The 21,695-nt window shown below is 34.1% G+C and overlaps 2 protein-coding genes and 1 pseudogene across 5 annotated transcripts; 1 reads left to right on the top strand and 2 right to left on the bottom strand.

Annotated features, from left to right (window-relative positions):
• Positions 1–129: 129 nt before the first annotated feature.
• LOC111296601 (transmembrane 9 superfamily member 1-like) lies at positions 130–6,741 on the bottom strand. Of its 4 annotated transcripts, none has more exons than XM_022890995.2 (12): positions 6,473–6,741; positions 4,924–5,116; positions 4,695–4,799; positions 3,869–3,886; positions 3,680–3,777; positions 3,451–3,603; positions 3,162–3,296; positions 2,899–3,065; positions 2,484–2,578; positions 2,008–2,381; positions 1,122–1,395; positions 130–658 (listed from the first exon to the last, which is right to left on the bottom strand). In XM_022890995.2, the coding sequence occupies exons 1-12, from the start codon at positions 6,566–6,568 to the stop codon at positions 591–593; spliced, it is 1,776 nt and encodes a 591-aa protein (XP_022746730.1). In that variant the 5' UTR covers positions 6,569–6,741; the 3' UTR covers positions 130–590. The 4 variants fall into 4 exon arrangements, with proteins under 4 accessions (XP_022746730.1, XP_089601647.1, XP_089601649.1 ...); XM_089745521.1 differs by having other exon boundaries at positions 3,869–3,998; XM_089745523.1 differs by lacking the exon at positions 3,869–3,886 and adding an exon at positions 5,429–5,499 and having other exon boundaries at positions 3,680–3,799.
• Positions 6,742–8,503: 1,762 nt separating this feature from the next.
• Positions 8,504–15,106, bottom strand: LOC111296636 (uncharacterized). Its single transcript, XM_022891036.2, has 11 exons — positions 14,680–15,106; positions 13,650–13,774; positions 12,909–13,353; positions 12,685–12,800; positions 11,635–12,418; positions 10,936–11,388; positions 10,556–10,744; positions 10,247–10,474; positions 9,770–10,112; positions 9,432–9,615; positions 8,504–9,147 (listed from the first exon to the last, which is right to left on the bottom strand). The coding sequence occupies exons 1-11, from the start codon at positions 14,854–14,856 to the stop codon at positions 8,673–8,675; spliced, it is 3,519 nt and encodes a 1,172-aa protein (XP_022746771.2). The 5' UTR covers positions 14,857–15,106; the 3' UTR covers positions 8,504–8,672.
• Positions 15,107–19,678: 4,572 nt separating this feature from the next.
• Positions 19,679–21,285, top strand: LOC111298405 (serine hydroxymethyltransferase 6-like; annotated as a pseudogene).
• The last annotated feature ends 410 nt before the right edge of the window (positions 21,286–21,695 follow it).

The following is a 21,695-nucleotide window of genomic DNA, read 5'->3' on the forward strand; positions in this document are numbered from 1 at the left end:
GATATTGAAGATTAAAATTCCACTATGGACGTGATAATTTCTCAAAAATTAATACCGCATAAAACATTGAACCACATACATCATAGAAATGAGAAACTTGTGGCAAGTAATACTGCAGTATGCATATAATTGAGATAAAGAAAACACCCAATTAACTCAATTCCTTAATACTTTCCTTGTCCCCAAAAAAACATATGCAAATAGGAAAACAAATCCAAAGTGAATTTAGCCATCAATTCTTACACTGGACACATCTATATGCAAAGGGTACAAGGACAAATGTATTAACAATATGACAAGAGTCTAATATTTTAGCTACCTTCTGAATTATAATAACAGTATCTGAATTCTAAATCAGGGCTTCCAATTACGGCCGGGTAAAAAAAAAAAAAAAGGCAAAACAAAATTCTTAGGGCTTACCCTAATCCACAGAACCAAGAGTACATCACTACCATCAAACCATGTGATTTCATTGGTAGGCTTTGCTGGGTACCCGTTAATGACCAGAAGCTTCCTCTCAACGTTTATTGCCTTGGCAACTAATATTGCCCGTGGAAGCACTTATAGTTCTACTTTCCAACAGCGAAGTTCTAGTCACACTTGATGTTTCTGTAGATCCTCCTTACGAACAAGTTAGAACCAAGATAACCAACAGCTCCTGCATATTGAAAGGTAAGTCATCAAAAACCACATGAAGCAGAAACAAAAGATGCTATAAACTCCACTACTATCTGGCACAAATCATAGTCCTAAACAGCATTAGAGAAACTAAAACAAGCAACCATGCATTATTTACAAGAACACCACCTGCCCAACCCCCCTTCAATAAGAAAACAGAGAAAAATGCTCAGTGTTCTGGAAAATCCTGTATAATCTACACACATTTCAATACATCTCAACAACTTCTGCAAAAATGTCCAACATTTCAACCAAGGAAAATGATCCAGAATATTTTGGGCAAGATTTCATGTAGACAGCAGCACTACAAGAATAAGGATATACTCAGTATTCCACTGGAAAAGTCATGAGAGAAAATGCTCATTAGGTATGAACACATGAAAAAGGTTTGGATAACGTTACTTACAAAATATGATAGATTATTTAAAGATTTCAAAACTCACCGCAGAGGATTCCCAAACCGAGACAAAACATCAAAGTGTATCCGAAGTAGAAGCTGGTCTGGAAGAAGCCTGACATCTTGGTTTTCACATAGTAGTAGTATATGGAGTACAAATACACATAGACTGCCGTTGAGGCAGCAGAGAAGAATGACGTCCACTGCCAGTGATAGTTCTCAGCATTTAGCAAGAAATATGTCCCCACAATTGTCACACAAATAGTCACAATGATGAGAATCAGGAAGACCAGCAGCATAAAACCATAGACATAATAAACCTGCAAAACACAAATGTAAGATAAGTGTATTATGTCAGAAATTATTAGAATATGGACACACAACTTCCATGTCATAGAAAAGAAATGAAGACCATGTTCTAGTAGTCATCAGTGCATGAAAAATAAAACATTTATTTCCTCTTTCTATAACATTTATCATTCACAGAAGCTGTTTAAGTTGCAGTAAATAATCCATTACCAACCTGCCTACAAATTTTTATTTTCATTTTAATATGTTAAATGCTACACCAAACCAATTTTACAACATAAGAAAGTGTGAAAGGCTGCCCCACCAGTTTGAGTTTGTCCATACTTTTCTCTTTTTTTGGATAGTACAAAATTGGCACAAACATTAGATGTATTCTTATGTATTAAGGAGGCTCCAGGTCTCCATACAGTCAAGACATAGGTACATATAGACCTAGCATTATGGAGTAAAAACAATTTCTATATGTTACCAAATAACATACATCCAAATCATTTGACCGCCACGAAGAGGCAAATTTTCAATCAAACATTTGATATAAAGAATTGCAAACGTTATTCAATCTCCAAAGATGCACTTGCTTAGTTCATCATCAAGCAAATAAAACCTAGGAAAGAGAGTTTCACCTTGTAATTCCAGAAGGATGTGAAGACAAAATACATTTCAATGAATATGCTGCCAAACGGCAGAAGTCCACCCATCATAGAGACCACAGAGGGTGTAAGATACCATTTCTTCTCTGGAATTGGGCGAGGAATGGTCTTCACACGACATGGATTATTTGGAGCACCACTCCAGTTTCTTCCAACAACTGTACCAAGAAGAGCAAGAGGGAATGAAATGAAAGCCCAAATTACGAAAACAACCACCATTGTACCAAAAGGAATAGCTGCTAGAGATCCATAAAATATAGCAATTGTATTCAGGACGAATCCAATTCCAAAGCACATAAATGGGAACAGAGATGCCGTTAGGATCATTGACTTTATCCAACTTTTACCTGAAAAGAAAAAAAAAACAACAGAACCAACCTTTTAGAATGAAAGGTCCACAAGGAGAGGGAATAACTGCAAGTGAAAATGGGAAGTGATAAAGCACATACCCCCATTTCGCGAGTAAATTCCACCACTCACATAACCAGAAATGAATGACGTAAAAGCATAACACAGTATAAAAGTAGTGACAATTGCTCCTCTCCTGAACCAATAATTAGTATATGAGATTATTAGTAGTACAAAGCTGAAAGATGAAATGCCAAAACCAAATAATAATGTGGTTCAACATTATGAATTAATGAGGGGTAAGAAAAAATAAATTATGGTGAAAATTGACAATGCTATAAAAAAAAGAAAAGCTCATAAAACATAAGTTATTGTGAAGTGGGATCCCATGGAGCGCTCCGTGCATTTATGCTTGACTTTATATGCACATAAAAGTGGCATCTAAGATAGGCAGCAATAATAATTATGTTCACAGCTCCCATGAATTTTGAATTTCATACTAGCTTCTTAACATACCCGACATACAACGTTCCCACAATTGCCAATAAGATGACAAGGAGAACAAGCAACGCTAGCTGAGCACCTGTACCAACAACAGCAGAAAGCAGAACCAAATTGCGAGCAGGCCGGAAAACGTCACCATGGACAAGTTTCCAACCACACTCTTCACTCACATCCCTTTCCTGATAACATGCATGAAATAGCAAGGAGAACATGAATTTTCAGAAAACAGAAATTTCCTTAAAGAGGAGGAAAAAGAAAGGGTCCACTAATATCACCAAAGTTTCCAGATCATCATCCTCCCGAGCATACTTTGCATAGTCATTTCTCAGAGTTCGCATCAAGATCATAGACACCAAACCAGTGAGAAAGATAACCATCATGAATGAATTGAAAACAGAGAACCAATGAATCTGCATATTGCAACATGTATTTAAAGCTGTTGGGAAATTAAAAGAAAAATGAACAACCTAATGCAAGTGTAGTGAAGATAAATAAAATATTTTGTTGCAGAAGCAGCAAAAAGAATCTCATAAATGGGAAACTATCACCAATAATGCTACTTACTTGATGCTCAAAGAAGGGATAGTCTAAATAAACATCAAAGCGACGAGCAAAAGAGACATTAGATGGAATCCATTTGATAGAATATGTCATGTCCAATAGTCTCCCTGCCTCCAATGGTTTTGGACTCTCCTGAGTGAGGTTGACATGGATAATCTGCAAGATAGAAGTGAAGTCAATAACAACAGTAGATTCCAAAATATGGAAGTCATATATCTCGCTAAACACAAACCTGATCCTTATTGTATTTAATAATGATATTCTTATGTGTGTACAGGACATGCTTGCCATTATCACTGTTCTTATCAGGATGCAGCTCGCCAACAAAGCCTAAAAAGTTAAAAGATAAATTCTTCAGTAACAATCTATGAAAGAATTAGTTGAACAGATTAAAATGAACAGGAGATAGACTAATGCATACCCCACAAAGGCAGATCATCTGAACTTTCAGCATCGTGAAGAGCACAAGATGCATCAACAAAAAGGCAAGGAAGATAAAGAGTAAGTGCTCCGAAGAAGTATTTCATATAGACAAAAAATTCCCTTAAAGCCTGCAAACAAACATACAATACCAAGAGAAAACACCCATGTATCCACACTCTCCAGATCTACTCACATGATTTCAAATGTAGATCTAGCTTGAATTATGCAACAATCCATAACCATGTATCCAATAAAGAATGTGAACTTGGCATGCTCCTTAAAATTTTTGAAGTGCAGATAAGAAACCTTTGATTTCTCCAATTTAAGCCAAAAAGAAAACCTAGGTGTTTAGTTGATCATCATTTGAGAAATTGATGATTGATAGCAGTATTTATTTAAAGATAGATCACAGGGAGGAGAAATCTTGTAGGCCAATTTTATCAAACACAAGTGAGCATAAAAATAATTTCGGCCTATTATATGGGTCAATGCATGTAATATAGCTGTAACTTATCCACACCCAGCATCTACTGTCTCCACAAATTTCCTTGTAATCCCCAACATGCATGGAACATTTTATCAAGTTCATAGCGTGCTCTACTCAATGGCATGCATGGCATCAGATTTTTCACTGGCCACCACAATTCTAAATCCCCAAACAGAGCAACACTCTTACCATTCTACCAAGAGATCCAAGCTTCCAATGCTTTTGGATCCTGGGATTTTCAGTACTCAACTAAGCAATCAAGAGCTGTCATGCATCAATTTTTTTAGATCTATCTATGCACATTTACTACTTTCATATAAAATAATGTTAAACATACCGATGAAGAATTCAAACCAATAACTGTTCTCAATTGCATCCTTGAACTGTCTGACCTTTGGTTCATCAAGTTCTAGTTGACAAATGGTACCTTTGTCCACATTCTCTGTTGAAGAATAAAGAGAGGAGGAGCAGAAGAAGGAAAAAAAAAGTCAAACACATGGAAAATTAATTATTAAAGAAATTGCAGCAATCAAATTAAGAGTCTAACAAGAAAAAAGAATGCGTACTTTGGAACTTTATATCAAGGTTGCTATCAATCAGTTCGTTTCCACCAAGGACCTCACCAAGACCACCCCATTTGTGAGCAGGATTCACACCCGGATGACAAAATGGAAGGCTGTAATAGTTATATGTTTCTTGGGGATTGTTGTATGGACCAACCTTATTTACCCATAGAGTAATTGGATCATCTGGTTGATACTGCAAGAAAAACAAGATGACTGTTGATAAAAGTTACCCATAGCTATTGAAATATAGAAGCATGACAAAAAATATTACAGAAATCTAACAATATAAAGCAAAAAAAAATTCTAAATATCAAACACATTAGAAGAATGATTATTATATTAAGTTCTCATGAGAAGAAATGTGATTTGAATACAAGGAAATGCACAAGATAGGATGATATAACATTGATCTCCAGAAGGATTGGCATTCAGAATGATAGTTTAAGAACTCTGTGAAGCCTAGGCCCAACAAACTAAAATCCATGAAATTAAATACTAAGCTTACCAGTCAACAATAGTAAAATATATGAATGAAGATATGCGGGGCAGCCTATTTGTCTGACAACTGATTTCCAGCTGATAAGTCAATTCAACACAGGATAGAATGATAAGTTTTGGCTGCAAAATACGTCTAACCAGCCAATAATGCTTAGACTAAGAAGTCAGTTCAAGACTACAGATCAAATTCCTAGGTCCAGCTCCAGAATATTTATTGACCCAATATCAATCACAAGAAATCATATAAGCATAGAAGTAATGCATGGCCTTATACTTAGTCAAAGACCCCCCATCTTGCAACCTATGCATGAAGAGAAAGAGAGAAAGAAAGGACTTTAACCATTGATAATATTCTTTCGCATAATTCCTAGCCGAGACATTTTACCAGCTATTATAAAAAGTCAACCAAGACAGCTTAACACTCAAGTACACCATCTTACAATGGCAAAGGGTAGGATATTAATTATGTAAAAACAAAGACATCCTCGAGTTCCAGCAATTATTCTGCAATGAACCAAGTCAACTCTTTCAAGCAGATCCAATCAAACCCATCAGACCCAATTGAAAGCCAATGTCAAAAAGAATAGTGTAATAATTAATTCACAAACAAAAAGTTGGAAAATGCTAAGAGCCATATTAGCAAATGAAGGAATGAAATTGGGCAAAACATCTGCATGCCAGTTTCGCAGCAATCAGACTTACCTCAACTGTAACTTAAACGTTTAACCTAAACGTGGAAATGGTATAAACGCAAGCGTGCATACAAATCTTTACATTACATATAAATGCATGAACAATTTCATGCATTTATATGTACATTAAGAGACTATCGATCAGAGATCCCAAATCTTACATCTGATAATGGCAACATAGTAACAAAATTTTTGTATAACAACTGGCCCAAATGACACGTAAATCAGGAATGTGTACAAGTCAAAGGCAACACTTAAATCTAACATAAGAGAAATTAACGAAAAATTGTGCAGATCTGATTCGAAATCACAAGATCTAAAGCGTCACTGTTAGGATTAGGATCGAAAAAAGACATTACCCTGTGATCCGACTCCGAAGCCAAAGCGGAAGAGAGAAAGAGGAAAACGAAGGCGAAAAAAGAGAAGGATCGGACGGTGGAGAAGACGGATGACATGGCGGTCGCCGGACGGTTGCTCGGATCTGACGTTCTGGAGGCCGATTCTAAAAACTATGCTCCTGAGTTCTCTCCCCCTTTCTTTCTTTTTCCCTTTTATCTTGTTATAGATTTGGGAGAGAAAGTCTCTTTCTTTTTTTCTTTTTTTACATGAACCAGCTCCCCTCTCTTCTGCTGTCTAGATCGGTGACGTTTGACTAATGCACTCTCCCCTCTGTTTTTCGTTTTTTTTCTTTTTTGACTTTTGACTTGTGTTGTTAATGTCGGTTGTCAGGCCGTAGGCGATGTTGAGAATTGAAGGGGAGGACACCCCTGGGATGGGCCTATCTATCTAATGGGTCCAGTACTTATCCCAGAGATCTGAGCCCATTGGATAATTGGGGTTGCTAACCACTATTCTAGCGGCCCACCTTGCTTGGTTTTTACACAACTCGTTGTCTCTATTGTCGGGCCACAAATGAGTGAGGTAGGGAAGTTAATGGATAAGGTATAGATAGGTATAACATTCTTTGTCTTTATTTTTAGATTTTTATATTATATCTTTCATCATATCTATATTTAACAAATATTTTAAATTTATCTTCATTTTTATTTTTGCAATAAAAATAATTTTTTTTATTTTTATTTTATATATTTAGGTAATTTTTTATGAATATATATTTGTTGAATAAAAGTATATTAATTCTAATTAATCAAAAATAGTAATTTATATTATTTAATAAAAAATCTATTTACTAAATATATAAAAATATATATAAGATATGGGTACGAAACATGTACTATATTACTCATTCTCATATTTATACTCAATAAAAATTTAAAATCATATCCATCTACATCCTTATACCTATAAAATAATGTTTATCATCATCTTCATTTCAATAAAAATTCAAGTTTTTCATTGGATATAGATAAGATTCATATCCTTAAAGTGATGAGCTTTTTATAGATTTTTAGTATCTATACTAAATTACTAATATACATTATATAAGTATTTAAAATTTAAATTAAATATAATTTAAATTATTAATTTTATATTAATATTAAAGTATATGATTGGATTGGTATAGGAGTGAAGTAATGCAAGTTCAACAAATAAATTTATTTAAAAACTAAATTAAAAGTGATACAAAATTATATAAAAGAAATGAAAATGATATAGTTTAAATTTAAAAAAGAGGGTCATTACCGAAAGCATGATCAAGAGCATGTGGAAATTTTTGTTGTTTAAGATGCTTCCTTCCGCCTATATTGTAGTCATCTCTGCTGCATTCATGACCCAAGTCAATGGTTGAAACTCCAGCGCATATTACATCCTTCTTTCCATCCCTTTTTTTGACTATCCTTAATCATTTAATTTATTTATGATTTCATAAGTTTTTGATCTGCGCTGCAGAGAAATAATGTCAGTTCAATACAAAATCCCAGACCATGTTCACATATCTCAAGATTGCAAACGCCTCCTGTCTCGCATATTTGTTGGTAGCCCCACCAGGGTATGTACTGCTGTTACTGAACTTGTTAAAGAATTACTGTAAACTAATATAAAAGTTGAACAACATTGTAGTTCATATGGAAAAATGATTTTTCTGTCACAATTTCTGCTTGTAAATTGGTGGTTATTGGCATGGTAGGAGTCTTATATACGTCTTTCTGATCGTTTTTATCTTGTGCTACAGCACGAGGCATATCTTAAATGTATGCTACTTTTGCGTTGAAAGAGGAGTTTTGGAGGCACAATTGGTCATAATCGTTAAAAAATGTTTCTTGTCTATATGATGTCCTCAGCAAGACCAAGATTAGTTTAGGGTCCTCAGCAACCACGGTTGTTTTTTCCCCTTAACTCCCTGCTCACTTTTTTTTTTTTTAAGTTATGTTTTGTGCACATGATTAATTATTGATATTATTTATTCATCTTGCATTAGGCTTTCCCAGTGAAAAGGAAGAAGAGCCAAATGGTTAACCTAAACACTATTTACAACATACACCATAAATTCCATCTACAATTCTCTGTCCACTAGAGTTAAATGCAAGCCTTCCACACATTATTTACAGGGTGTTTGTTATTGTCTTCACATTCTTTTTCGGCAATCTACAAATTCAATCACATGTTACCAATCAAGTTCATATACCATGGCCCGTGGACGCCGATGGAAACTGCAGCTGCAACCACTAATATCTCGGCAGCTTTCACGACCCTTTCGGTCAGGGAGCCAGCGCCAACTTGCCGGAGGGCGATTTCTGCCAACTTTATACCATGGGTATCACTTCCCCCAAGCACAATCCCTCTAAAAGCTAAATAGACAGCACGGGATACCTTTTCAAATACTGCATCTCCAGACTGCATGCTCTTTGCTAGCATCCTGGCCATCACAACTTTCCTCGTTTGAAGCTTCTCGTCACCTGTTACTTTGTCACCACCGCTTGAGAACCTACTGATTATCTCAACAATCCCTTCAATTCCTACATCTTCGATACGGTCCAAGAGCTGTTCAGTAAATTTTGATATTATGCTTTCCATGTCTGTAGGGCTAGCTACTACTTGCTCGCTTAAGAGGGTTTGACGACAAATAAGAATGCTACATGTGAATAAACAGATATTAGACAAATAAATAGTTTATCCAGGAATTGACCAGACAGGTCTAGCCAAGAAATAGTTTTGCAAGTAAGAATCATCATCCAAAGCAATGGTGCAGACTTTAAAGTTACAAATAAATAAATAAAATGACACCATAAAAGTACTTCAAAAAACATAGCAACCCAATAAGGACACTGTTATTTACCCTCCAAGAAAGAAAGAGATGTGGAAGAGAAGGAGCCACGGAGGGGGGCCATATAGGCAAGATAAAGATCTAACTAATACCTTGTGGATATTACAATGATCTTCTGAATCTCAGCCTGAACACCCCTCAATCTAGAGAGGTTAAGCATGAAGGTTTCGGGCAAAGCATCTGGAGTTAGACCAGAAACTCCACTAGCTAACTTTAGCAAACCAAGCCTCACCAGTACGTCAACTCTCTCTCCCTTGCATTCTGGTTGTTGATAACCTGACCAAAGAACATAAGAATCACCAGTACGTTAAAAATGATTGCATATCTCTAAGCATATTAGCTTTTGGTTTCCGAGGAGTTAATAATTCTACAAGTTTACATCTTCAGAACTAAGCTTCCCTTCAAATAATTCAAACAGTTACATACAAACCTGTAATATTAGAGACATTTGGGTTGACAATGGTCATTTGGCCTGCATTTGCAGAATTATAGCTTCCAGCAGTTTTAAGGGTGATGGAAGTAAGAAGCCCCTGAGATGAACTAGCATGTGCCTTCAAAGTTGACAGAGAATTTTGGTGTTCTCCCCACTCTTGATCTTTGCAGTTCCACACAGATGAAAGCCACCGCGTTGTCAATGGTAGAGAAGTGTAAGCATCAGAAGGAGACCCATACCGGTTAACAAAAGCTTTCCTAAGGTAATCCAAACCAGCAGGTCCCTTTAACAATGGCTCTATCATTCTTATACGAGCTTTGCTTATCTCTCGCTTGAGATCCTGTCAAGAAAATGCACATTACACTACTAGAAAAAGAAAGAACTTCCTCTTTCACAAATCAATGCCTTTAGAACAGGTGACACATGAAGAATCCATTCTATCAGGAGGAAAAAAAAATGGACATGAAAAAACACCTGAATCTGCTCTAGGACAAAACGTAGACCCTTGATCATTGCAAGAGCAGGAGAATGATTTGGCTTCTCTCTGGCTTCGCATATCTCAGCTAACTCTTTCAATAACCTCTGGTTAGCAGCCTTCATTACATCATCGTTGGCTGGAGAGGACAGCTTCTGCAAAGTGATCAATGCAAACTCCAGAATCCTTCCAAGATAATCAATATCCAGGCAGCCCGACTTCAGCACCTTCAAAAGGCGGAAAAAAAAAAGGATTAGGATTTAATAGATGAAAATAATAATATGGCAATTGTAAAGGAGTGCTAGTACCTGGGAGAGAATTTCCAGATCAATAGCATCAATTATTTCTTCTCTCCAACTCTGAGGAGCCATCTCACAAATTTCATCCCTCACTTCCCTCACAAGCTCAATAACTCGGTCATAATTGGGTTCCTCCTGCCTCATAGATTCCGTGATCCCGTCCCAGAAAGCCTTCTCCATGATTTCTCTTATTTTTGCCTGCAAAACATAAAGACATTAACATATAATTATCAAGCAAGGCAGCCAAGAAATTGATTGATTTCTAAGGCAACATCCTATCCTTGCATATTTCATATAATCCCGTCAAACCCATCATAAAGATGACTATGAGTGTCTGGTTCTTCTACTGCAGACAAACACAATAAATTAATAACAAAAACTGCACAAACCTTTATGTTGTTTAGATCTTCGTCAGTGACACTGAAGCTATCCACAAAATCATGCTGCTCATGAAGAAATTCATTAACAATCAATTCATTTTCAGTGATCAGCTGCCTTTCAATAGAAGAACCCAACTGAGCATCTGAATGACTGCTGCTAGACAAAGAGGAGCCAGAATTTTTGGATGGGAATGTGCCATTTTCCTTAAACAGAGTGCGGGCAACACGGTTTGGCATCTGAGTCAGATCACTATGATTATCTGTTCTAGCAGTAGAAACGGGGGAACCATGTGTGTTTGGAGATAAGAAGGGCATAACTGGTGACCACATTGGGCTCCCACTTTCCTTAGATTGAAAAAATTTTGCCCGTGTTTCAGATAGTGCACATTCCATTCTTTCAATCCCAGCATCTCCACTCAAGTGTTGCACTTTCTCCCTTAAAAGTTTTTTATCTATTGTAACCTGCATTGTAAGAAAATTCAATGAGGATCCTCCGCAGCATAATGTAGACCAAGGTAGTGACTTTGATTATATCTTCAACTTTGAACAGAAAAATTAGTTTATATTTTAAAAGTTCAGTAAACTTCTGCATATTTAAGCTGTGAGCATTTTTTTTTTATGCATTGTAGTCTAACTGATCAAGAGTATTTCTAAATTTGCAGTGAGTTTCACTGATAGTTCTATCAAGAAAAAGACCAAGAGTGAGACCTGTCTTTGAATAGCCTTCATATCATGAGTAAGAGTAGCATTATCTCCTTCTGGAGTCAACTTGCACTTTTGAATCATGGAGAGCTCAAGCTGGCATGCCGCTCTTACCAAGTCCTCCTCCAATGACTGAGCATCCTTAACCTTCCACACCACAAAACAATTCAGGTAGGAGCACCATGCTTTGTCAAATGCTGCAAGCTGTAACCTAAAGGTCAAATGTTTAGGCAATGCAGACTCAGATTCTTCATCAGAACTCTGTATGGGACCCTCTAAAATAATCTTTATCAACAACTCAAACTCTCGAACAAATGCTTCTGCAGACTTGGCCAAAGCAATCTCTCGCTCTTCCTGACCACTAAAAACTGCCTCAGGACGACCCAATATCATGTATGCACAAAGAACTACTCTGACCGGATACCTTGATAATTTAGCAAGACTTTTAGCAGCCTCCCCCACTGAGACAATTCTCTTAGCCTCTCTGCTGCTCATGGAGGTCCTGGGAGTAGTCCTTCTCTTCGGAGTAGAAACTCTTTTAAGAAGATGATCAATGTTATCCAAACTGGATAGACAATCAGTAGCATTGACTACCCTAGAGGCCTTAACACGGATCTCAATTCGATCAAGCAAAGCTTTAACAGTTTGCAGGGTAGTAACTGATTCTATCAGAAGAGCAAGTTGCTCAAATGGCATTGCCTTAACAGAATTCTCACTAATTTTCAAGGAATCAAAGGCTTTTGCCAGGTCTAAAGTAGTTTTTCTCTGCCTAAGGAACCGCCTCCAGCACCTGAAGAATACAAAAGTATTAGATACTAGAACATTTATAGTTTTAGCCTTCTAGGTATTACCCAAAAACTATACTTGAAATGCGTTGCAAAAAGGGTTATGTAATCATTTCCTACTAATAATTTTCTCTACAACTGCAAAAGATGCTTTTTGAAAGACCCTCCGAAGATCACAACAATACATAATAAACAGTACCAAGTTAGAGCATGCAATCCATGTAACAAACACAATCATGAAATGATCAAATAGGAAATGCTGGTCTTATACCTTGCTACTTTTCTAGAAAACAGATCAGCCTGCTCTTGCATGCTAGTACAATTCACTCGAACAGATTTTTGGGCTCTTCCTTTCTGCCTCAAGTACTCTGCTCTCTGTCTCTTTGCCTATTTATCAGAAATTAACAAGAAAAACATAAGACATGCAATAAAATATTAGCACTTGAAGATGGAGGATCATACTATAGAGTATAGAAATTTATAAGACATTCATACCCTTTGCAGTCTATCTTCCAACTGGTCTCTCATTCTCCTTCTCTCAGCCTCACGCTGATAAGAGATGGACTTAGCCACTCGTCGAACTTGCAAAAACCTAGCATGTGCTTTCTTCTTCTCTGCTTCCAGCAGTCCCAGTCGCTTTTTCTCAGCAGCTAGACGCTTTTGATGAATAGCAGCACGCACACACTCCTTATATTTACTTTCTCTAGCCATCCTTCGTAACAATGATTGCGATGATCTCTCCTTTAGGTTTGCCCTTCGCTGGCTGTAAGCCTTAAGAATAAGCATTCTATTTGCCTCTGCCTGCTGAAACCGCGATTCAACTTTCGTACCAAGCTTCTCACGTTCCTTCTCAAAACGCATTTCTAACCCAGTTTTTGCTGCTTGCCGCAACTCATCTAACTTGGCTAGGCGCATCTGAGCCTTTGCCAAAATGCTCAACCTGTTGATTCACCAACATTCAAGCTTTCAATTTGCAAAAATATCAACACCAAAACAGAATTGAATTTGTTATATCCCTTAAAAAGATGTACTAGAATAATTTCCGCACTGTCAAAATCCATAAAAAAGCACATAACAGCAGTGCAAATAAATCACACAGAGAACTTTTGGAAATGACAAAATGAACACACCATGCTTTGAATGAATGGTAGAAAGATGTTATCAAAAGTATGAAGAGTGAGAATGCAACAACTAATCAAATCATCAGAGGCAGCAGGATACTAGACTTGACTTTACCTTTTCTGCTCAGCGGCTTGGAGCCTTGCTTCAAGGCGCTGACCAAGGTCTTCCTCATTTGATGAGGATCTGGAGGGGCTTCTCGGCTTTGATCTTGCCTTGCTTGACACACTTTCATAGAATAGCTACAATAAAACAACAACAACAACCATAAGAACAAGCGAAGTTGCATGTAAAGAAATAACAAGTTCAAGTTCTAGTTAAATTGCCACATGTTTTCATAGAATTCCTTTAAATTGGACAGTTAAAAGAAATGTGGAGCGATGGAAGTTCAGCTGCGTTTGGCTGGCAAGTAAACGGAAATGTGAAGAAAAAAAAAATGACTCAAAAACGAACACCGAACATTAGGCTTTGAAAGAGAAAAGACAGAGGTTTCCACGTGAAATGAAGTGCCCAAAAGCGCAAAATTAATTTAGGCAGGAACACACCTTTTACCTAGCACAAATGAACAACCTTCAAAACAAAGAATTTATCAATGAAAGACTTTTCATATTTAAAATTTTTTAATTTTAATTCCATTTAAATATAACCTATGACATTACAAATAGAATCATAAACTTTATATTTTCCAGATAATAAATCCAAGAACAACTAAAAATATAAATAAAATAAAATGTTGAGAAAAAATGTAGCAAAATTATATTTTGGTTAACTTGTTCTTTATTAAAAATATTCATGACTTAATCTAAACCACTTAGTCAGGTTGATTCATGGTGTATCTTTCTTCTCGAGTTAGGTAATTAATTTCGAAATTCAAAATTAAAAAATTTCTCAATCATATTTGAACTCTGTTGATTAGAATTCTTTTTTCAAACAAATACTCAGAAGTTAACTCGACTGAACCAATCAGTTATACGAGTATCTTAATCGCCTAATAAACTCATAAAATAACTATTAGAAATTAAAAATCTTCAAATATTCTCTCCGTTCCTCTTGATTTCTCACCAACCAAGCAAGCCAAGAACTTTTTTTTGAATTTATCAAAGTACAATATATCATAATTTTTTTAAAAAATGAAACTCTTAGTTACCTGTCTACGAAGATCGGCGTGTCGAAGCTTGGCTTCGATTTCTTCAACAGTAGGAGTCTTGCACTCGGAAAGAAGCCTCTTGCGAATCCTCCTCGGCACACGAGAAAACGACGGCGTTTCACTTGCCGGAAATTCCAACGCCACCGCTCTCCCACTCTCCGGTATCTCCATCATCATCAATTATACATACACCAAATTTACACAAGAAAACAGAAAAGAACACGTATCTGTACAATAATCACGATAATCCTCAAATTTCAAACTGATTGAAAAAAATAATAATCAATCACAACAATTTCTTGTTGAGGGTATGTTTGTTGTGAAAGCTTTACAGAGAGAGAGAGGGTTTTTGCTGTGACTTTTGGGTTTTTTTTTTGTTTCTTTTTGATGGGGAAATTGTACATCAAAATAAAAGCGTGTTTGAATTGTACGTGATTGTGTAACATCGAATTTACTTATCCTGATAATTCGGGTCTTTACCACGTCAGACCTAACCCCAACGGCACTCTACTCTATTTTACCTGCTTTTGCCCCTTTGCCTGTCTAAAATGACGTTGTTGCCCCTTTTTTTTTTTTTTTTCCAATTTGTAAGGTGAAGGGATTAGGGAACAAAAGTCCTTTCGGTTCAAATTTTTTTCCAAAATGATTAAGATCGTGAAAAATTATAAATTATAGTAAAATGTTTATTAAAGTATTTAAATTTTAACATATTTAATGTAACAACTAAATTTTAAATTTATTAATTAATATGATATTTATTTTTTATATAATTAATTTTAAATAAAAATATATAATGAATAAAAAAATTAAATATTAATTAATTAATTTTTAAATTTTTTTTTTAAATTTTCATAATTTAAATATTTTTATATTTTTTGTTATAATTTAAAATTTATTTATGATATTAACCCTCTCCAGAACCTTCAAATTCAGTTGGGTAAAAACTTGAACAGAAATAGGTTGAAATATGAGGTAAAATGGGTTAATCAGTCAATATCAGTCAATGGTAAGAATAACTTTGTATTGCACTTTTTTAACGTTATATTAATATGTATTTATATTATCAATTCGTGTAATAATAAGATATTTGGTGTTAATATTTTTAATGAGGAATTAAGTTATATAAAAAAAATTTATACTTTTTTTAATATTTTTTAATTATTTATTTTAATATATTTAATATATGAAATTAAATAATTTTTATGTTTTTAATTTATTAAAATTAATGATTAAAAAAAATAAAATTAAAAAATTTAATATTAGGATGAGTTGATCTTACCTTGTTAATTAAAGATGCTGATATGGATTTTTATCGATTATATACTTTAACAAGTGATAATTTTTTCATACTATCATGTGAATTCTTGAAAAAAAAAATCTATACACATAATATGATATGATTGCATTGTTACGTATTATTTTTAATAAAAATATAAATTTAATTTTTAAAAAATATAATTTAAAAAATATTTTTTTGAAAATAAATTTTTTTTGTCAATTCTTTTATTTTTCAATTTGAACTGACTTACTTATATCATATCATCACGTGTAAAATAATTAACCTTTTTAATATAATTAGTAATTTTGATTTGTTTAGTTTGATAATAAATCATGATAGGATCGAGGATCGGAGTCTTTGCTTTTAAACAGTTTTAAAAGGCTTTAATCAAATTAGATGTTGAATGATATCTATCTAAGAAGCGAATAAATCCATTAACTATTTTATAATTTCCCTTGGTATGGAATAGAAAGTTGAATAATATCTTAAGCATGATGAAAATTAAATAATTAAAATAATTAGCCTTTACCCAACTTTAGTTGTCAACCCATGAGAGAAGGAAAGTATAAAGGCATACAATGTGCGGGGAAATGCAATCAAAGCAAGAAAAATGGGCCATCCAAGGCTGACAAATGTACGACCACTTGAGCTCACATAATTATTGTCATCAATAATGTCATTTTCCAAAATATAAATGCTAAAAGAAACAAGGTGAGAAATATATGTTGTAATTAAATCCGATAATTTTAAATAATATACGATAATATTATATAAAAATAATATAAATAAAAAAATATAATATAATTTAAAATTTTAATAAAAATTATAAATAAATTTTATAATTTAAAAAATGACCTAATTAAAGCTTATAGAAGATAACCATCGAATTTTTTTTTATTTTTTTATCACATCATTAAAATTCTAATAAAATCATGGATTTTTGCTCTACCCTTTTCCATTTTTTTAAGCAACCTTTTTTGAACCTTTATGTATGTGCTTGCTATTAATTTGGGCATGAATCATCCATTATTGCTTATTATTTATAAAATTTTGTTAAAAAATTATAATTTTTAAGAATATATTTGTATGTTATTGTGATAATTGATAATAAAACTTAAATATTTATTTTTTTTACAAAAAATAAATTTTGAAGATAAAAAAGGATTATAAGTTATTAAATTTAAATTTTAAATTTATTGAATGTTATTTTAGAAATTTTGGATTCAAAGTTAAATATTTAAAATTTGAAGATTTTCGTTAATTTTTTTAATTTATATCTAATTATATTTAAACTTATATACTTACAAAATAAAATAAAATAAAATAAAGAAAGAGAAGTACAAAGGGGGGAATGTGAAGAGTGGGTTTACAAAATATAACATATTATTACTATTCAACCATCAAAGAATGAATTAGCATGAACGTAATTTTAAATTTTAAATTTTTTTGAGATATTATAAAAATATCATTTTTATAATTAGCAACAAATAATCAATTACTTGCTCTTCGCCATGAAAAGGTTATTGTCTTATTGATAGCTCAAAATTTTGATATTTAGCAAATTACGTTACAATTGAACCCATTTCAATCACTTAAATGTAATCAGAAAATAACTTATCATTCACATTTTTGTAGAGGATATTTTCATAAATTAAAAAAAATTTTGATGTGATTGAAGAAAGCTGAATTTCACAAAGGCCGAGCGCCCGCCTTTAATTCCGCTGAAATGTGGGGACGGAAAAGGCTATAAATTAAATACGAGGGATACTTTTGTAATTCTACGATTTGTCATTTAAAAATTTGAATTTCTTGCGGAGGCAGCCAACATAGCTGCAGGCGCTTCATCATGACGTCACACGTCCTTTCTGCCATTTCGCTACGTCACCAAACAAGCGACCCTTTTTCATTACTCGAGCAAATTCTGGAACTTTCTAACCCATTCTGGAGATTATGATTAACGGAACGTACTCGCTGTGAATTTTCACGCGCCTGTCCATCAATCTATTCAGCGCCCAAACGTCAAGTAACCTCACAGAAACGGTTACGTTTCGCGCAGTTGACGCCAAAGTATTAGCAGGGTCAGGGACCTGGTTAGAGAAGCATGGACATATTCCTTCGTCTATGCGGTGATAAATGCTCCAATTTGGATTTTATTTGATTTTTTATAACGTATAATATTATAAAATTTTAATTTTAATTTAAAATTTAATTATAATTTTTATATCAATTTAAATTAAAACAAAAAATTTTGGTTTATTAATGTTTATAATTTATTATTTTTTTATTTATATTGTTTATATATAATTTTTAATATATTTAAAGAAATTTATATATAAAATAAATATTTTTATTTTATTAAAATTTTAAATATATAAAAAAGTTCAAATATTTTTTATTTTTTTAATTCAATATCTATTCAAATCTAATAAAAATATTTAATACCTAAACTTAATCTAAACTAAATAAAAAATTTTAATTTAAGCCGAATTAAATACTAAAATTTTAATTTCATTTTTTATTTTTTTAATTTTTTTCTCAGCCACACGTTTAAGCTTTATTGGTTGTTTGTCACAGAAGCACGTGTGAAAAAAGTTAAAGTAAATGTAAATAGAATGTAAACGAATAAAATATTTATCGAAAATTCACGAATAGCTTTGATTTTTATTTTTCCATAGTCGTATATTATATTTAATAAATAATTACGAAAAATGTTTTAAGTTTCATTAATTAATTAATTGATTATGAATATAATAAAATTTATTTATTCAGTTAGTTTGTAACATGAAATGTAAATAAAAAAAATTCGATAAATAATTTATAAATAAAATAAAATATTATTTATTTTTATCTTTTCCTCAAAATCATATTGATCGTTGTCAGCTCTTCGTTGCTAAGAGGCATCCTTCCCTTCCTTTCCTTGGCTTTGTAGCCTTTCTATAGAAAATTATACCTCCTTGTGGGACCTTGGAGGCTTTTATGGGTGGTCGAGGTAACAATGTCACAGTATTCAAAGGGGCTGGCACATTCCTGGAAAATTATCAAACACTGTGATTAATTTCCTATAAAAACCACAGCTGTCTTAAAATTTTTAAATCGATAACCTGAAAAGAAGACAATGAAGATAAATTTCATAAGCATCTCGAAAATGAATCCAATGACTAAGCTAAAAAACTCATGAGCTTATTTGTAATAAGCAAACTAGAAATAATATCTCGATCTATAAACTTCTATATTAACAGTTTACCACAATAGCTAAACCAGTCTCAATAAGAGTCTGCACTAGGTTGAAACTGCATATGTATATTTGCTAATAAATTTAACTCAAACAGCAAAGTGGGATAGTGGTTATAGTGTTGGTCCGGCATAGAACCGAAGCAATGTAAATGAACTCATCATCAGTAAAACACAGAAAGCTAACCACATAAAACAATGCACCTACTAAACGGTAGAAATTCACAGCTTCACACCTTAGCAGCAACAAGTCCACTAATCTGAGCCATGTCACAGTACATCAGCGAATTTCGCAGTGTATACCGGGTTGCTTTTGCCTGGAGATAGGATCATGGGGTTGGATACACCGTCTGGAGGAAATACAAGTTATGGATATTATACCCCAAATGGGAGGAAGGTGTCTGGTGCATCGATATTCTTTGAGAGTTTGCCGTATAAAGTGAATCCACAAACTGGGTACATTGATTATGAGAAGTTGGAGGAGAGGGCACTTGATTTTAGGCCCAAGATATTGATTTGTGGTGGGAGTTCTTATCGGAGGGAATGGGACTGGAGTACAAGGCCTATATGCATCAAGTAAAGAAAAATGCACTGGCTTTAGCATCTGTATTGTTAAGAAGGAAATGCAGGTTAATTACTGGAGGCACAGACGACCATTTACTCTGGGATTTAAGGCCTTTTGGGTTGACAGGTAGAATTCTTCGCTTGCAATCGTCCTCTTATTCAAAGAATTGTTACCATATGATATCAAGTTGAACCTACATATGCTTGCATTTTTTTTACGTTACATTAGTAATGGTAATTTGTGCTTGCAATAGATGTTTTAATGGTCTCCAAGAGATAGCAGACTCCTATGACTGAGAAAATATGACTATATGAGTATGGGATGGGTAAACTATTGTGATGCCTTCTTTCTGTCTTTCCCTCTATTTTATGTATTCTGTTTTCTGGGAGGGGTAGGGGTGCTATATGCTGTTTTGTATAGTGATCCAAAGTAGAAAACCCTCTTACTTGACTTTATCCAGGGGATCGATTTTATCGCCAACTTTTGTAGAAAATAAATATAATGGTTTTAGATCTTTATAACTCTTGTATATGCATGAGGACTTCTGTATGATTTCATTTCTTCTGGTGATTGGGGAATGCGATGGTTTAAATGTCAAAACTGTTCAAGGTATGAAAAGAACTCAAGTTTCAAAGGTTTTACTGTGTACCTCTCTGCTTCTCTCCCTCTTACATAAACACGGAACTTAAGACATTTTTCGTGTATTTTATCTGTTGGCAATGCATGTCTTTTTGGCACTTGCATGTAGTAAGTTTTCTGTTAGTTGATACTACATATCGCAACTCTCTTATATGTGAGAGCATTCCTAATCTTCCAATCTTTTTGTAGGTAAAATTTACGAGAAGATCTGTGAGATGTATCATATTACTCTGAACAAAATTGCTATTTTTGGTGATAATGGTGCCATTACGCCTAGAGGAGTAAGGATTGGTGAGTGTGTAGATCTCATTCAATTAAAGTTTGCCAGTCTCTTACCCTTGGCGGGGGAGGTTTGGGCTATCATAATGACTTTTCATGTTGAATTTTGCAGTACTCTGCTATGATATCAAGAGGTTGCCTAGAGTCTGATTTCGAGACAATAGCTGACTTTCTCCTCAGAGCTGTACATATCACTAGTATGATGCAGCATGATCATGATTCATGGGAACTTGCAGAAGGGCTCCATGAAGAGTCTCCACAATAGTCAGGATATTATGGAGCTCCGGACACAAGTTGAGACTTTTGCATCTCAGTTTGCAATGCCAGGTTTTGACATTTGAATGAATTGTGGAGGTGCCTCATACCAAGGATTGCATTCTGCCTCCTAGACTAAAATCTACTGCCATCCCAAATTCAGACCTTCCGTTTGGTTTCTGAATTAGCTATTGCGATTATATTGACTACAGTTTTTGCAGTTGCCAACTTTTGTGAACTCCATTGTGATCTCTGCAGAAGAATTGTCGTTGGCTCGCTGCTCGAAGGAGGAAACAAAGGTTGTTTTCCTGTAACCGACCAACCCACACAACTAGTGTTTTAAAAAATAGTGGCAGAATGCCTGAAAATGTTGCAACAATTTTTGGCTGTTACGGTGCTCGTGTTTGGAAACATATTTTCCTTCATTGCAACTCTCCATAGTTGTGTTTGCAGATTTCTTGAATTTGATTTTTAAAAGTTTAAGGCCCAGAATTCTTTTCTTTTCATCGTTTGATACAACGAATCCAGTGCAAGAATTCGTTTGATCTTGCCTTTGTTAATGTATTACCAAACAATGTCTTCATGTAAAGCAGGTTTCCACTTGTCGATTTTTCATGATCAAGTGATAATATATTAGTGATTTCATTTCATACTCTTTGAAAATCTCACACATTCTTATTTCTTTTTTTTTATTATTTTTTATTATTTTTTTAAAGGGAACGAGTAGATTTGCCTATCCATAGATAGCTTCACATGATTAAAAACTGC

The sequence above is a fragment of the Durio zibethinus genome, chromosome 16 (genome assembly GCF_047325235.1).
Source record: "Durio zibethinus cultivar Kanyao isolate XHJ-2024 chromosome 16, ASM4732523v1, whole genome shotgun sequence".
In the NCBI taxonomy this organism is placed as follows: domain Eukaryota; kingdom Viridiplantae; phylum Streptophyta; class Magnoliopsida; order Malvales; family Malvaceae; genus Durio; species Durio zibethinus.

Excerpts from the sequence above, each read along its gene's own strand:
- LOC111296601 (XM_022890995.2), bottom strand. The coding sequence starts at position 6,568 with ATGTCATCCGTCTTCTCCACCGTCCGATCCTTCTCTTTTTTCGCCTTC. Across the intron at positions 4,800-4,923 it reads CCTTGATATAAAGTTCCAAA|AGAATGTGGACAAAGGTACC; the intron begins GTACGCATTCTT and ends ATTCTTCAACAG. Across the intron at positions 3,604-3,679 it reads TTAAATACAATAAGGATCAG|ATTATCCATGTCAACCTCAC; the intron begins GTTTGTGTTTAG and ends TCTATCTTGCAG.
- LOC111296636 (XM_022891036.2), bottom strand. The coding sequence starts at position 14,856 with ATGATGATGGAGATACCGGAGAGTGGGAGAGCGGTGGCGTTGGAATTT. Across the intron at positions 10,475-10,555 it reads ATCTGGAAATTCTCTCCCAG|GTGCTGAAGTCGGGCTGCCT; the intron begins GTACTAGCACTC and ends CGCCTTTTGAAG. Across the intron at positions 9,148-9,431 it reads ATCATTGTAATATCCACAAG|CATTCTTATTTGTCGTCAAA; the intron begins GTATTAGTTAGA and ends ATTCACATGTAG.